The 18,254-nt window shown below is 30.3% G+C and overlaps 1 protein-coding gene across 1 annotated transcript in view; it reads right to left on the bottom strand.

Moving 5' to 3' along the window:
• The window catches only part of LOC136972598 (uncharacterized), a 53,387-nt gene that overhangs the window by 19,530 nt on the left and 15,603 nt on the right, over positions 1-18,254 (bottom strand). Inside the window, exons 2-7 of the mRNA XM_067267174.1 lie at positions 11,317-11,786; positions 9,679-10,494; positions 8,673-8,832; positions 7,051-7,136; positions 2,981-3,209; positions 498-666 (exon numbers count right to left, since the gene is read on the bottom strand). Coding sequence (XP_067123275.1) covers positions 498-666; positions 2,981-3,209; positions 7,051-7,136; positions 8,673-8,832; positions 9,679-10,494; positions 11,317-11,730 — 1,874 coding nt within the window. The 5' untranslated portion in view covers positions 11,731-11,786. The remainder of the gene's footprint in view (positions 1-497; positions 667-2,980; positions 3,210-7,050; positions 7,137-8,672; positions 8,833-9,678; positions 10,495-11,316; positions 11,787-18,254) is intronic.

Below are 18,254 nucleotides of genomic sequence, written 5' to 3'. Positions count from 1 at the left end.
TAAAATTCACCATTTGCTAAAATATTTTAAAATGCAACTTAAGGGAAATTTTGTCATCAAGCAAGAACTAAATGAGGTCACCGATGTCACTGAAACGTAAGCGCAATCACAGATCCAAAATCAATAAAATGTTTATTCTATACCTAATATTTCCACAAAATAAGTAGCCTATACTTTCTATCAGAACATAAAACAAATATAACCAAAATTTCATCTAGACTGGACAAAAATTCCGAGAGTTATAAGGAATTCACACACACAGACAACAGCTTTTATACATTAATATATTATGTAGACTTTGAATATAAACCTTCCAATTTATAAATGTTTATTATATTCAAATCAATTATTAAAGGAGTTATACCTATATTTTACATTTCTTGATACAATAACAAAAAAAGTTGTAAAAAAATTAATTAATAAAAAGAGTTTATTACATTCTATTTGTAATTATACATGTATTTAATGTCAAATTATTTCTTTCTTTTGCAACTTACCTAGGATTACGACACAGCCATTTATATCCATCAAGAGCAGTTGCATCAGGTGTTAACTGCATGAAACCCATGGCACAAATTCGACATAGTGGTTGTGAAGGAAATATCCTCATTTTCAGTAACCAATGTATAGGTGTATCAAGGAATCCATTTTCAAATAATTTATTTGCTGAAAAAAATCATTTTTATGAAGTAAATTTACTTAAATTTTATTTTGATAACATACTACGTACAGTAAAATTAATTTATTGGATTAATAAAATTTCCATTTAAAATGTAGTTAAAGTATGATATACCATAGGAAAAATAAAAAATAATCTTTTAGTATCTTTTAATATTGATTGCCTAAAGTTCAAACAACAAAATTATATTTGTAATACAAGTATGGTACTAAAATTAAGAATAAAGTCTTCAGATTTGTTAAAAATGAACAGAATTGCATGCAATAAACCTCTAAAACATTGAAAAAAATTGAAAATTTTTAAGTAATGATGATGAAATCAATAAACTAATACAGTGGATCCTCGCTTAACGAGCATAATTCGTTCCAGAGTCTTACTCGTAATGCGAAACACTCGTTAAGCGAAACAATTTTTCCCATAGAAATGAATGTAAAATACGATAATGTGTTCCATGCCGAAAAAATGCTCAAATGTTTTATGTATAACGTTTATTCAAAAAAAATTGTACAATATACACTGTTAAGGAGTGTGAATCATCATCATCTTTTCTTCTAGCACAGAATGAACCATCCTGCACAAGAATTCGATTTGCAGAAACAAAAAGAAAATCATAGATAATATGTTTGATAAACACTCCAAACAATATGCCAAATTCTTGGGTTACGTAAAGGCTATAATTAAGTATTAGAAATTAATTAATTTGACTAGAGGTAGGCAGTTAAGTTTCCATCTCGTATTAAATTTAATAATTATAAATAGTTAATTTTTAATTCAGACATTTCTAAAATTTAATTTGGAATCGGTATTAAATTTAATAACTCAAGAATTTGGCATATCGTTTGGCGTGTTTATTATATAACGGGCTATGGTTGTTGATGTTTATAAGTAATGTGTGTGAACGCAAGTTTGGAAAAATACGGAAAAAGCGACACAAAGATGCTAGCGGAACGAGTGCTAAACACAGACTGATGGAGCATGCCGCATGCGCACAATTCAAGACTTCCCCTCTCCTCATCACTTGGTATGTGAAACATCGCTCGTTAAGCGAGGCAAATTTTTACAATTTGTTTTGCTCTTTATATGAAATACTCGTTGTGCGAGGTGCTTGTTAAGCAAGGTTCCACTGTATACTAAGTAGATATGCCTGTATATAACTTGATATTTTTGACCAATATTTTATCACCAATTCTTTGTTAGTCTTGTTTCTTTATTCTATATTCTAGAATTTTACTTCTTTCTGAGCTGCAGACTAGATCAGGTAAGAGTAGAGAAAAATAGATTACACTCTGGGGAAGATTTATCCTTACAGTGGCTGTGTTCAGCAGCATAAACAGTTATAAATGAGCAAAGGTGTTTCAATTGGTATCTGCTACGTAATTACATCAGCTGAACAATGAGTGACATACACATTGGAACAGGAAGCAGCCATCATTGGTCAGTTGCAGCTAGCAATAGGTAGCATAAATGAAAGACACTACTAAGTGTGACATCAAAACACCAAACATATTCTAAAATAGCACTTCTGTAGAAGGTGTTCAGCAGAAAAATACTGAACAGCTCCAAAACTGTTGAGTCTGCTGATATGTATATTGTTACAGAACCATTAGAGTTTTTCACTCTCCTGTTGGTTATGGTATGCATTAGTACTAGACTGAAAGGAAATTTGCAGTAAAAGAATAAACAAAGGAACTAAAACTAAAAGAAAGAAGAAAAAACAAAAACAGATTGAAAAGGAAAACAACTCCATAGAGAAACCTGACGAAAAGATCAAACAGAAAAAAAGTAACACCAACTACAGACTTGAAAAGTAATTACTTTTGTCTCTGTCTTTCAGCGAGACTGACTGGAAAGTTCAAAACAACTATAAGGAACAATTCACAGTGAGTCTCTTATTAACTTTTTTGGAATTCTAAATGCCACCCAATCTGGCCTATATTTTACTTTTTCCATCTACATACAAGTTTCCTTTTCTTTTTTTGTAAGAAACTGGATTTTGACTATAATTAAAATATTGTTCTGCAAGCAATAAGCTCATATGATACTGATAAGAAAATGCAAACAAAATTAACTTCTTTTATTGAAATATTTGAAATATTCTCTTATTTATTTATTGTTTTTGTACTTACGGAAACAATTTGTCTTCAATTTGATAAAAATTGAAAAAAGGACAAATAAATTTTTAAAATTTACAAAATATGAAAAAATTCAGTAAAGCAGACAATTCATAAGTGTCTTCTTATGTATTCCCTTTACAAACACAAGGAAAATTAAGTAGCAATCAATAAGAAAGTATTAACTTACCTACTATTTGTTTTTCGATGTTTAAAAGATCATCAGATACATTTATTGTTTTTGGCCTTAATGATAAAATAGTGTGCATACTGAAATCTTTACTTCCACCTTTAACTTCAGGAATATCTTTAAATGATATTAAAGTATCGTCTGCAGTCAGTTCTCCAATATTCTCTGAATTTTCATTCGCAACTGAAGCGTTAGTTTGTTGTTGAGGTAGTGACGTGACTAATTTTACCTTTTTTAAAAAAATAATAAAATTTAAATTTTATTTCTTTATTAAGGAAATGCATCAATTTTTCAAAGTGTAAAATTTATTTTACATGTGTACAGTGTGCCAGTCAAATAATCAGACTGCACACATACACACACTGCATTTTAACATAAGAAGTCAATTTATTACATAGTTAGACCTGTCAATGCATGCTCTTTCCAAAAAGTGCAAGCTAAAACTTGGGTATGTTCCAAAGCTCAACTGCAAGTCACTGCTGATTAGCTTAGTAGGACGGACATCAAGACATCTAGCAGTTTCAAAGAACTATTTGTTGAGACAAGATTATAATTAGAATGAAGATTGAGATCAAGTAAAACACATTAAGCTTACAAAATTCACAATTTCTGCTGTTGTATCATTAGAAAATATTTGATTTTTTTTTAAATAACTTGGACAATAACACTCTGTCGCAAACTTTAAACAAGTAAAAATGAATCAACATAATTTAATTTATTAAATTATTTCCAAAATTATTCTACCTGTAAAATTTTAAACAATTTACCATTTTTCAATTTTACAGGTATGTTAGTTATATAATTATTATTGTTTTTAATCAGTTTGCATTATCATTGTTAGCAAAGTAAAATTCTTCCACAGTATCTTTGACATAGTTCGACAGCTTTCGTTTGTGATGAGTGTGTTGTAAGTCTGTTGAACTTATCACTAGTTGATGTGATGAGACTGGGAACATTTTGTTGAAATTACATCATCGTCACTGATTTTTAAGTTGAGCTTTCTAACACACCTGTTTTGATTTATGACAGAAAGAGTAACAGTAATTTTATGCACAACATAGTCTAATTATTAATTATTATTTTAATGAGTAAAATAAAAAAACAAGCTTTATTGAATATAATTACACGTGTGTATATTTATATATTCACTAATGAACTTTACTTGCTATATATTTAAATAACTAACTACTAATTAATATATATGTAATTATATATTATTTTTAAAAATAAAATATTTTAATCGTAGCAATAAACTGAACAATGCATTGTAATATAAGAATCATTGCAGGTGATAGTCTGCAGATGTTAAATGATTCACTCAGTCATATCTATTCTCTGATTTTAGATCTTTAGATAATCGAAATTTATATTATTGTTTTTACCAAATATATATTTCATTAAAATTAACATAGTAGTAGAAATAAATAAATATTTTTTCTAACATAATATACAGATTAAAATACTAATGTATTTTTATTATACAACTATTCATTAAAATCAATTCTTTATATATTTCTTTATGTCTTTACATATTATATATATAATAAAATATTTTAAAATATTTCATCAAATCTTATAGTTAAATTTATTGGGTTGTTCGGAAAGTAAGTTTGTTTTTCCCATAGAAAAATGAGCGCAATATTCTTATAATAAATAAATATTTTATTGAATTATATATTGACTATTTTGGTCAAATACCTGTTGTCATTGTTTCTGGTAGTAGCATGATTTCCCGTTCATAAAAATTTTGATCGTTATTTACAAAAAACTGATCCAAGTGATTTTTGACATTGTCATTTCAAGTAAATGTCTTACAGTTAAAAAAAAATTTGTATAGACCGGAACAAGTAATAATCTGAGTGTGCCCGATCTGGCGAATATGGTTGGTGTGATAACACACCCCATCTAAGCTATAACAGTTTCTGACGAGTTACCAAACTTGTGTCAAATTTGGCATTATCATGGTAAAATGCTACACTTTGTTTGTTGATCAACTCTGGCCTTTTCTGTTTGATGATATTACTCAATTTGTTTACTTGATGGCAGTACACTTTCGAATCAATTGTTAAATTGTCTGGTAAAAGCTCAAAAAAAAAATTTATTTAAAATCCAACTATAGTGAGCATCTCTCGTTAATATGTGGAACCCATATATCGAGCTTTGAAACAAAACCAATTCGTTTTAAGTAATAATAAACGGTTCAATTTAACAAATTTAATCTATTAGTGATTTCACGTGTTGTTATACGGCAGATTGCTTCAATCAGTACCTTTATTTTGTTTTCATTGGCTTCAAATGGCCATCCAGAATGTGGTGTATCTTCGATATTAAAATTGCCAGAACGCAATTTTGTAAAACAGTTTTGGCACTGTCTTTCTCTCAACACATCTTCTCCAAACATGTACCACAATTTTTTTCTTGTTTGAACAGCATTTTGATTTTTTAGTTATAACAAAGCAAAATATGCCAAAAATGATGCTTTCGATTTTCCATATTTGATGGGTCACCGAAAATAAACAATTACACAGAATCAAACAAAATTTTTTACAAATAAGCCTTAAAATGTCTGCTGTCAAAGTATATAATGAAAATGTGATTTAAAATAAAATTGGCTGGTAAAAATGACATCTAATTCCTCTAGTAATAAAAAAATGAAATTACTTTCCGAACAACCCAATATATTATACATTTGAAACCTTTAATTTAAAGAAAATGTAAAAAAAAAATTCAAATTCTGTAAATAAATCTTTCAAATTATTATTAAACAACATTAAGAAACTAAAATCAGCTTTTTCATGAATAATATTCTATTCATTTACAATATTCTGATACTTAATTACAGGTTTCACGCTTCATTAACAACCTATAAATGTAGGCTTTTCTTTCACATTATTTTATTCCATATACAATAGTTCTATATTTGATATCCAACATTAATATAATTATTCTTTATTTAATAACAATTAACATTTTAGAGATTACACGTTTATATGGTTACTGCTAATTCTTATTAATAATAATGCTTAATACTTGAATAATATATTTGCTATTTCTGCTTAATCTGTTTATATTAATCTGATTACTGTTTATCTCATTCTTACATTTGCATTACAGTTTTAATAAATTCCATAATGGTTATTATTATTTATATAATAATATTGATGAATTTTAATGTTACTATTAAAACTAATTAATGATTCCAAATCTCCAGTATTTATTTATTTAGCGTATGACTACACATCTAGTTAGTAGACAGGATATAAAGCAAAAAGAACACAAATCACAAATATAAATCCAAATCAAAAACATAGTTTAAAGCACTTTCAGTCACAACCAGGAAATCAGTTCTCCCAGATAGGATTTCATTGGACAATCTTCCAAAATATGTCATATAGGCTGTCTTTCTGCACTACAATCACACTGTGGGGATGCAACCTTTCTCCATTTAAAAAGATTGTCTCTGCATATCCCATGTTTTGTCCAAATCCTATTCAACACACTCAAAGAATATTAGGGTAATTCAAAGCCAGCTTTGTAATACAGAGGAATTGTTGACTTTCCATTGGAGAGACATCAGCCCATAGCTTTTCCCAGGATTCAATAAGGTTGAAATTGCTGGAATTCAGGGACTTAGCTCTTAAGAGAGGGGATGTCTCGATCTAAGTCTATTTATGTTGAGGTCATCAATATCCTGGTGAATCAGAAGTTGTGAATTGCTCAGTATTTTCTTATATACTTTGAGTAGAACAAACATAGTTTAAAGGAGTACAGGTGGGGGATATGACTCAAACAAGGTAACCAATCAATAGATGAAACTTTATGGTTACTCTATTGATTGGTGTAACATACTTCTCAGGTAATAATTAATATAATTACAGTCATTTAAAATGGTAAATTCATTTTGGAAGACCCTGTATTATAAATGGAATATTTTATTTCTGCATCATTTTATTTCTTATAAATATATTTTCAAATTTTATTATAATTTGCCATTATTAGTAAACAGAAAATTTCTATCCTCATAATGACCTGATGGAATAATAATTTATAAAATAATCAAGACAACTTACAGGAACTGCAGGAACAGGAATTACTGGTTGAGTAGCAACATTGGATACTTTCAAAACTTGAATTGTTTTGCCAGAAACTGCCGATTCTAAAAAAATATTAAATAAAAATAATTTTAATTAATTTATGTAAAATTATTTTAAATTTTTATTATATAGTAACAATTATATTTTATGAATACTGTCATCTAATCTAACTAATGTGAATACAAGTTTATTTAAATATTCTAAATTTAGATTCCAGAAATATTTAAATTCTAATAAATATTTTAAGAAAAAAGAGAAATCATTAACACAATTTATCAGTGAAAGAATAAAAAAATAGAAAAAACTTCTAATGAATAAAATACAATTGAAGATCAAATATTAATTTTGGATCTATATTAATGACAAATAATTTAAGTTATTTTATTATTATTTACAATGATATATTATGAATTCCAAAGAGATAATAAAAATAAATACTCTTCTTCAAATCTTAACTAAATGACAAGAAAGTATGCCAAGTGGCATCAAAACTCAAATAAATTGGAATACAACAGCAATTAAAATGATACAACAAACTTGGAAAGAAGACACTACTAAAACCAACTTAAGTCACACATAGTTCCGCTCCTAATATAAATCTAAACACATTATACTTTACTTTTTTTACTTTATATTCCACACATTACTACAATTTTTTGTGATGAAACCCATATATCATATCAACTGTACCTGCATATCAACTCACCCAGAGATATATCTGCTACATTTTTTCACAATTACTATCTTCACTGTGCTTAAACTCTTCACTATGTAATAAATAAATGTACAACAAATATTAAAACTAACTCTGACTACAGAAATCCATTAATATTCAAGACAACTCAAACAAAAGCAATTCAATCAGGCAATTCTAGAATACAAATAAGGAAATACTATAAGGAATACAATTCTATAATACAAATAAGGAATACAAACTAATAAAAGATAATAAAAATAATAATAATGAACACCAAACATTTGTATTTCTCAGATTTTCAACTGTATACCTACTTTTGCACCCCCCCCTGTAAAACTCCTAAATATATTAGTGATACCTCCTTTCTTGGCAAAAGAAAAACTTAGTTAAAATCTTCTTGAAATATTTTGAATCATACCCAAATTACCTAAACAACCCCAGAAATTGACAATATACAGTAGAGCGTCGTTATCCGAATCAATTGGGGACTGGGGTTGTTCTGATAAGTGATTTTTTCAGATAACCGATTATGTACGGAAAAATATATTAACCTATCCAATGTTGAAATTTTTCTCCATTGCGTGTCGCTTCGTGTTGAATTTTCGTCGATTTTAAGCCTAACGAAAATTTTTACAATAATAATCGAGGCTATCGTATCGTTAAAAATTATTTCTTTATTTTGTACAAACAAAATAAATATATTGAAAAATATAAAAACAAAAAAAATTATACTTTAGAAGTTAATCTAGTATCAAAAACATTCGATTCAGCACGACACAGTCCGACTGGAAAGCTTTCGGTTAACCGGCTTTCGGATAAACGACTCTCTACTGTAATATTAAATTGTAGATTTTTTTGGTAATTGTTAAATTTGTTAATAAAATTTTCATTAATACATTACCTGGAACTCTACAAACTGAATTTCCAGAAAGAGGATCAACGGTCATTGTTCCAAGCACTGTACCAGTTTTTGAATCGACAACGATCTTGCATGAATTAGAATTTATTAATTTTCCAGATAACAGTAGAGGTGGTATAGACGATTTAGTCGTCGTTGTGGTCTATAAACAAAAAATGATAATATTAATTTTAAATTTAGTGATAAGCAACAGAAATTTTATCAAAAGAAGCTTCATTTATTCATCTAAAAACATTTATGAAAGTTTATAAAAGTGAAATAATATTTAAATATATTATCTCACCTTTTGAACATGAAAATTTAAAATAAAACTTTTACAACTAGGGATGTTCTCCTCAAATGTCTCTAGTTTTAAACTGTTCAATAAAATCCATTTGTTCAGTTATATGACAAAAATATATTAGAGAATGTTGGTCACTACTCTAAATTTCTTATGCACACATTTGAAAAAGTTGCTGCTGCTGATACTGCAGTGATATAGATCTCCATTGCCACAAGGTCTAGAACACGGGCCTCATTTCTCGATCCATCCCAATCACCTGACATTATCTCTTTAAACTTTTTTCTTTGTGAATATGCCAAGGATCATGTTCCAGACATGAAAGCCTAGTATACGAGAATCATGAATGCCATTAACAGCATGACTCCTAACATGATGGCTACATTAGATTGCATGCTGCATGCCACATCAGGAGAATACATGGAAATGCACTGATTTAATGTAATGTAGCTGCACTTTCTATTACCATAGTCTACAGTACTGGAGTCATATTTCTTTTTGCAAAATTAATCCATGAAACTAGGGACGTTTGAGAGGAACACACTGTAAGATTTCATTTATAAACTGTTTTAATTTAATTTGGAACCACATCATATATAAAACTGATTATTAATAAAAATTATTATAAACTATAAAGAATTTCACATATGGTTTCAGATAACTTTTATGAAACAAATCATTCCCTTAAATATAAAGAAAGATACTTACACTAGGAGCATTAGCAAGGAAAATTGTTGGTGGCTGAGAAGTTGTTTGAAGCAACTGGATAGGTGTTTGTGGCTGACCTATCATCACAGGCATATGATTTACAGTATTCATTTTTGATTGAGAAAATACAGGCAACACAGATGTAACATTTGTAGATGTGGGAGTCGATCCAGCAGGTATCAAGTTATTATTTTCAATACGCTTTCCTGAAGTCAATGCAGAGTTACTGGTGACCGTTTTTGATGGCAAAGTGGTCATTTGTGTAATTGGAGTAGTCAGAGAAGTTAATAAAACTGCTTCTGTTACAACAGGTAGTTTGGGAACAGCTACTGAATTATTTACAGGTGGAGAAACAGTCTTTTGAACTAAAGTATCATGAATACTTTTATCAGATATATTGAAATCTTCAGAGAGAAAATTTGATTTCATATTAGCATCTTCAGGAGGAAGAAGACTAAGATCTGTGCAATATGTTATTTTGGCATTTGTTACTTTTAAATTATATAATCTCTTAAGGACGCTATCGTATTCTTGTCTCGCTCTGCGATAAGCATCTACTTGGGTTTGAGTTAATAACTCTTCATAACACTCCATCATCAGATCAATATTATTTTCCGGTTTGATAATAATTAAAGGCTCCTTCTTTTTGGTTACATTTGCTGTATCAAACTGTGTAAAAACTATTGAATTATCTTTCTTTTCCTTATAAGAATTCGGTTCAGCAAGCTGATATTTCTGAACGGTCTTTGATATTTTTGCAACAGCCATTCTTGCCGCTTTCCTACATCTTTTCTTTAAATTTGAATCTACTTCATCCTACGACAAAAAAATTAAACTGATAATTTTTAAAATACAAAAATAAATTGTTTTCACTTCTTAAAACTATTTCTTTCTTTTCAATTTTCATTGTAAAGATTAAATTTTGCTACATTTTAAAAATGCCATGTAGTAACTTTATAATAATTGTATAGATAATAAACAATGTTGAAATGGTCTCCTTGGAATCAAGATAAATAAATATTAAAAAAACTGCAGCTATACATGCTCATCATTAATGGCTTAGATAAAACTTTTTAAGAGATTATCTTAATTTAAAAAAAAATAAAAATTATTACAATTCAAATATCAAATGAACAGACAGATTCCTTATCAGGCTATACGAATAATAATTACTAAGCTATTTGGCAGGAAACAGGCATATCTCTTGTAAAATATAACAATTATAAATTAATTCATTAAATTTAATTTAGCTATACAGCCTGACAAAAAATTCAGCTGTTCATTCAGTATTTGAAATAACTATTGGGTTACGTGTATTTATGCTTCTTATTTCAAATTACTGTGATATCAGAACTTTAATTATAATCACCCTGTATACAGTGCACATGCTGAGTACTGTTGATTAAACTAGGAACTGTTATATTTTTTAGAGGGCTTAGTCAGCTCACTGACACACACAGCCACTGTTTTAAATAATACACAAATTTGCAATATTAGTTATTTCTATAAAGTCAATTTTATACATTCATATTCATGTTTTTGTGTATATCTCATATAGTTTAATGTAGAAATAAAACATGCTATATCCAATATAGTTTTCTTACTGTGTTACAGAATTAATGCATAATCCTAACTTACCTCAGAGTCTGATGAGTCATCGTACAGTTTTTTTCTTCTTTCGTGTAATCGTTTTAATGATTTTCGATTTACCTTCCTGTCGTCATCACTGCTGCTTAACAGAATCACGTCACTTTCGCTTTCGGTGTCATCCATATTCATTGGTTTAGCGAGATGCAGTTCGGGAACAGAACCTCCTTTTAGTAAAGTCTTTCTGCCATTAGTAAAGTCTTTTTGTTTAAAATGCGAAGAACACACTTTGTTTTCGCAACTTTTGTTGTCTTTTATGCCCAAGAGATCGACCCATAATTCACGGAGCCATTCCTCTTTTGGTAAATTGTGCCATGTAAGTTTTGTATCATTAGTCGTATTATTGCAAGATAAAGCAGCACACACCTTTGTCATTGCAAAATTACTAAATGGTAAGGTAAACATGAACAATTCGTATGTTTAAACATTCACTACAAAATAAAAATTTTCTCTTGTGATAGCTGGAAAAAGATACAATAAAAATAAATACTTAATAAACTATTTAAAACATATCCATAAGTTAAAAATATGAAAATTTATAATTATATTAAATTTAAACTTCATAATTCTTATAATTAATAAAGCATTATTAATAATTTCTTTCTATTATTCCCCTCGTAAGAATTACCTGAAACAAATGATTCTTACAAATAATATTTTGGACAATGAGAGTTTATGTAATATGAATATGAAATTCCAGTTAAAGTAAACACATTCATGTATTATATCTATAAATTTGTTGGTAAATAAAATCAAATATAACAGATGTAGATGTATAGATGATAACAGTATAGATGGAAAAAACTACTAATCTTGATGATTTTTGAATTTTTGAGAATGTTTTTCATACAGTCAAACATAGGCATATATATGTGCAGATAATCCTCATCACCTTGCTTAGCTTGCACCTGCTTTCAAATTGACAGATGCAATTTGAAAGAAGGTGCAAGCTAAGCAAGGTCATGAGGATTATCTGCCAGTTTTAATTTTTAATTATAAACTTGTCAAAAAGCATTTTGTTCATCTAAACTTACCAAAAGTTTATAAAAAGTTGAAAAATTCTTTGCACACTGCTGACATATTCATCTATCATCATAATTTTTCTCTGAACTATTTTAAAGGCATGCCTTCCCTTTAGTTCTTGTCCATTCACTTTTTAATTGATATTTGAACTTATACAATAACCTCACAAGTCCCTGAGACTACTAGAACGATAAAAAGGTTCATTCTTGGGTCGGACTCTCAGCAAAGGTTGACGCGTGAAAATTACGCTCCTGCTCATCGTTTGGAAAGACAAAGGAAGACAAAGGTGGCCTACAGAAAGTGAAAGGAACCCACTAACGTAAAGAGAGAGAGAGAGAGAGAGAGAGAGAGAGAGAGAGAGAGCATCCCTTGTACAAAGGAGAATCTTTGAATAGATCTGAAAAAGATCAGCGAGAAACGATTTAGAGTGGTTCCCTACCAGAAGAATGTCAATACCAAACAGAAAACCCGGGTATTCCTTATAACCTTGTCTATCATACTAAAACTTCTTGCTATTCTTCCTTTCCATTTTAGTTTGTAATTTAGTGTAAGTTAGTCGTAAGATTACAAGTCCGTTTTTTCTTAATTGTCGAGAGCACGTTCTTTTGTTCTGTATTCGCTCGATTCCTCGCCCCAGTTTGGGATATTGTATAACATTAAGAGTTGAAATCCGAAAGAATCCTGTATATTGCTAATCACACGAGACAAAAATAAATAATTGTTGTTATTTTTTAATGTACTGCCTCTCGTGTACTATTGTACACTCGCGTGACTATCACATTTGACTATTCTACATTCTACTTGAACTTATATCTTGAAAAATAATAAGTTTTTGGCAATTCCTCCTATCAATACAGATGATCCTCGACTTTTACAACAACTTGCTCTCTTGTACATGATACTTTGATACACCTAAATTATTTCTCATATTCCAAAGCATCTTACATGAATCTTACGGAAAATGAGTCCCTGGGAATTTGGCTGAATTTTTTATATTTTGAAGTTCTAGTGGTCCTGACCAAAAGTCTCCATAAAAACAAAGTCAAGAACAGGACATTTATGAGTTATCAAGTATCCAAGAAGCAAAAACAGCATAATTCATGCATATATTGTGAAAAACTTAAATTTTTTGTATCAAAATATAAAATGATGTTTTCAAATGTTACTGATCAATGTGAGAAAATCATTCATTATGTGAAACAAATGAGTTTGATTCTTGTACTGTTTGTGTTCATAGCATACTAAAATGTATAGTACATTCTGCTATACAGTGCACAGATGGCCTTCTGGCAAGAGACTCATTCCACCAAGACTTGATACCAGCTGAAAAGGATCTCCTATGGTACATTTTGAGGATGGACGGACATGTATATACATACAAATATCCCCTCAAGTTATCAAGTCTTGGTAGAATGACTCTTGCCAAAAGGGTACCAATACACTATACACCAGAACATATTGTATAATCTGATGAGCTGTGTACCTTAACAGTACAAGAAGGATGCCTAAGCCTTGAGGTGGGGTTCATGTCACTTCAGTCAGTATCAGATGTGGCAGGTGATAACTCCACCAGTCACACTATAGACTGAAACTTCTAGCTGTGGAGTTTATATATAAATCCACAGCTAGAAGTTTCAGTATGCATATGTGAAATGTTTGTCACAATTAAAATCATTTCCACATTACAATTATATATATATTGCAATTCATAGCTATATATTAGATTTAGTAATTATTTTTCAATTTTTTCATAATCTATAATTTTAATGATTAAATATTAACATATAAATGATTATGCACATATCTACACATAGAAAGAAAAATGTTAAGTTATTGTTAACTGTATTAATAATTCTGATTACTGTTAATTAAAGAAATTGATTTAAAGTCATTTAAAGATACTAGCCTACTATATAAATTGCCATTCAAGGACGCTAATGAAAAATGCAGAATAAACTTACTACTGATGTATTTTAGCTTTTATTAGACACACAATTTAATTCATTCATTAGTAAATGTTTCTTAATTGATAAATAAATGTGCTAATGAAAAAAGTTACATTAAACATTCCTATATTTCACTCACAGTATAATTATCGTAAAATCTTTGTTTATCATTTAAGAAGAAATACTATTACAGCAGCTACTATATCAGATACTTAACACACACTGAAAAAAATGACAATAAAAAAAAGAGGATATTTAGGTCACTCATGAAACTTTAGTAATGAATAAAAAAAAACACCTGGCCTTGGCTTCGATTTTAAATCAGTAATTTAATTAAAATATTGAAACTTACTAAAATTATTATTAACATATAAACTCATTGAGTAGCATTTATAATATAAGAAGCTTCAAATTATTAACATAAAATACTCAAATTTGTTATTTCGACTCCAAATACCGTATACATATTACCAGTACATATTGTAAATGGCTACATAACATTAAACTACCTTCTTATCGAATTACTGGAATGAATCAAACACAATCAAGAACCTTTAAACTCCAGTAACATGGCTGGAGTTTAAAGATTCATTTATGGAGGCTACTGGCCTCTGTAATACCAGGTTGGTTAGGTGGTCCTTTCAAATTGATCGTGTTCGGAACATGGAGGCCTTGGAGATTTACAGGGCCGGCCCGACCAGCAAATGTATTAACTACAAAGACGGCAACGCCGTATCCTATGCATGGAGGTACATTTATGAAAACCGGGCAATGCTAGTATATATTAATTTATCCAAACCATTAATTACATCTTAAAAAATTATTGTATATGGGATAGTTATATTTTTATGATTTTTTGTAGTGTATACAGTTCAAATTATTTTATATACGTTTGGTATTTGTTCCAAATGTTTTTAAAAATAGTTCTTCAAATATGTTTGTTCTACACATTCTATTTTGGAATTTTCTTGGTTATGAACCTGAAGCAGAAGTCTGTAAAGTCGAAATGGTTCGTTTTCATTAAAATTTGTGTTACTAGAGTTTAAAGGTTCTTGATTATGTGCTACATAACAATAATAACAAAAAAAAATGCTTTATTAGCATTCACTCTAAAAACAGTTTCCCTCGAGTGCTTTTCACACTTATAGATGGCTACTTATTACAGCATAATTGGCCTTCTTTGATTAACTTTGAATACAAAGTTCAAACATAAAAGAACAAAAATGTAAACATTAAATTAAATATCCAACCTTGCCCTACACTACACAGTTTAAGGACAAGCTTTTTGTTCTTTTACATTTGAACTTTGTATTTGATATTATTATTATTATTTTTTTTTTTAATTAAAAACAGAATTCTATTATTTACTATTATTGTTTTTTTTAATTATTTTCATAAATTATTAAGATTGTCAGACATCATTACGATTTCGAAAACCTAAAATTCCAAACTACAGTAGGCCTATATCATAAACAAAATATCAATGATATTTTGATTTATTATTATTATGTGGTTAAGTTAGATATACTCGGTTAACACCGGTGGCTAAGTACTATGCCGGACCAAAGTCAAGGCATAGTAACCAAAACAGAAATTAAAGAAGTGTATCAGTGTGTGTGTCTGTATTCAGGAATTTTCTCACAATATGACATGTATTCAATATAGTGGCCTTCTGTAGTGTGATGTATGTGTTTCTATTCAATTCTAATGTGCCCAGGCTTTTGTGTAGTGTGTGTGGTATGACACCTGTAGAGGAGAGAACAACAGGTACAATAAGCACCCTATCCATCCTCCACAGATGCCTTATTTCCTGGGCGAGTTCTGTGTACTTGCTAATTTTTTCAGTGCATGCGTTTTGTATATTGTGAGTGTTTGGAATGGATATGTCTATAATGTATGTGATTTTATTGTGTTTGTCAATGAGTGTGATGTCTGGTCTGTTGTGGTAAATTGTTTTATCTGTGATTATGGCTCTGTCGTAGTACATTTTGTGCGTGTTGTTTTCCAATACTGTCTGTGGAATGTATTTGTAGTATGGTTCGTGGATGTCTACTAATTTGTGTTTCTTTGCAAGCTCTTGGTGTATTATATTTGCTACTTGGTTATGTCTGTGTAAATAATCTGTCTGTGCCAAGAGCTTGCAACCAGAGGTGATGTGTTGTATAGTTTCTGACATGATGTGACATTTTCTGCATGTGTCATTTGTGAGTGTTGTATCTTTGAGTATGTGTTTTCTGTAGTTTTTAGTATGTATGACCTGATCCTGTATGGCAATCATGAATCCTTCCGTCTCCCCAAAGAGGCATCCCCGAGCTAACCAGCTGTTTGACGCAGTTTTGTCAACAAAATCCTGGGCCAGATCGTAAGGATGCCTGCCATGGAGTGCCTTTCGAGCCCACGATTGCTTAATGGTGTCTATGCTTTTTATATGTTGCGTTGTGTCCATATGATGTGAGTGTAAGTTTAATGGTGTGTTATTTGAGTCTGCTAGAGTTACTGCTTTATGTAATTGTGATGTTTCTTGTTTTTTGTAGAAAAACTCTCGCAGTGACTGTATTTGTTTGTAGTGAAGGTTAACTATGTCAATCAGGCCACGTCCGCCATCTTTACGTGGAAGGGTTAATCTTTCTGTGGCAGATTTAGGATGATGTTGTTTATGCTTAGTAAGTGTAGTTCTTGTTTTCCTTTGGAGTTGCTCGAGATCTGTGTGAGTCCAATGTATAACTCCAAAAGAATATGTGAGTACTGGGATGACATATGTGTTTATTGCTTTAACTGTGTGTTTTGCATTTAACTGTGTTCTGAGAATAGCATTTAACCTACTTTGGTATTCTTTAATCAATCTTTGCTTTATTTGTGCATGTTCTGTTAGTTTGGCCTGTTGGAATCCTAAATACTTGTAGAGCTCACCCTCTTCCATGGATTCAATAATGTCTCCATTTCCAAGTGCAAAATCTTCTTTCTTCAGGATTCCTTTTTCTATGTGAAGTGTTTTGCATTTATCTAGGCCAAATTTCATTTGTATGTCCTTGGTGTATGAATGTGTGATTTGTAGGAGTTGATGAAGTTGTTTTTGTGTGGATGCATAAAGTTTTATGTCATCCATGTACATGAGATGTGACAGTGTAAACTGTGTTGTTTTTTTGTGTCTGATATTGTAACCATATTGCCTGTTGTTTAACAAGTTGGATAATGGATTCAGGGCTAGGCAGAACCAGAGAGGACTCAAGGAATCTCCTTGAAAAATTCCTCGCCTAATAAAAATTTGGTTTGTTTGTATGGAAGTGTTACTAACCCTGAGATGTAGTGTTGTTCTCCAGTGCTGCATAGTGTTTTGAAAGAATGCAATGAGTGATGGATGTATTTTGTACATGTGTAGGATATGTAGCAGCCAACTGTGTGGAACACTGTCGAATGCTTTTCTGTAGTCTATATATGCCATGTGTATGTTTCTGTGTTGTCTGTGTGCTTGCCGTAGAATGACTGAATCTATGAGTAACTGTTCTTTGCATCCCCTGTGGTTTCTACGACAACCTTTTTGTTGTTCTGTTAGAATGTCGTGTTCTTCAACATGTTTGTATATTTTGTTTGCAATACAGGATGTCAATAATTTGTACAGTGTTGGAAGACATGTAATTGGTCTGTATTGTGTGGGGTCTGTGGTATTGTTGTTTTTAGGTTTCATGTAGGTGATGCCCTGAGTAAGAAAATTTGGCATGTCTTGTGGATTGATGATGATGTGTGTTAGGTGTTTAGCTAGTTCCTGGTGCAGTGATGTAAACTTTTTGTACCAGAAATTGTGAATGTTGTCTACACCAGGTGTCTTCCAGTTGTGTGTTCTGTTAACAGTGTATTGGAAATCATGTATGTTTATTTCAGCACAGGGCATAGTTGGTATGTTGTGCAAGTTTCTGTTCTCCTCCTCGATCCAGCCTGCATCGGCATTGTGCGTGACAGCAC

This window comes from Centruroides vittatus, unplaced genomic scaffold, assembly GCF_030686945.1.
Source record: "Centruroides vittatus isolate TY-2023 unplaced genomic scaffold, ASM3068694v2 contig_298, whole genome shotgun sequence".
In the NCBI taxonomy this organism is placed as follows: domain Eukaryota; kingdom Metazoa; phylum Arthropoda; class Arachnida; order Scorpiones; family Buthidae; genus Centruroides; species Centruroides vittatus.
Note: the sequence above shows the minus strand (reverse complement) of the source record. Positions and strands in the feature narration are given on the sequence as shown.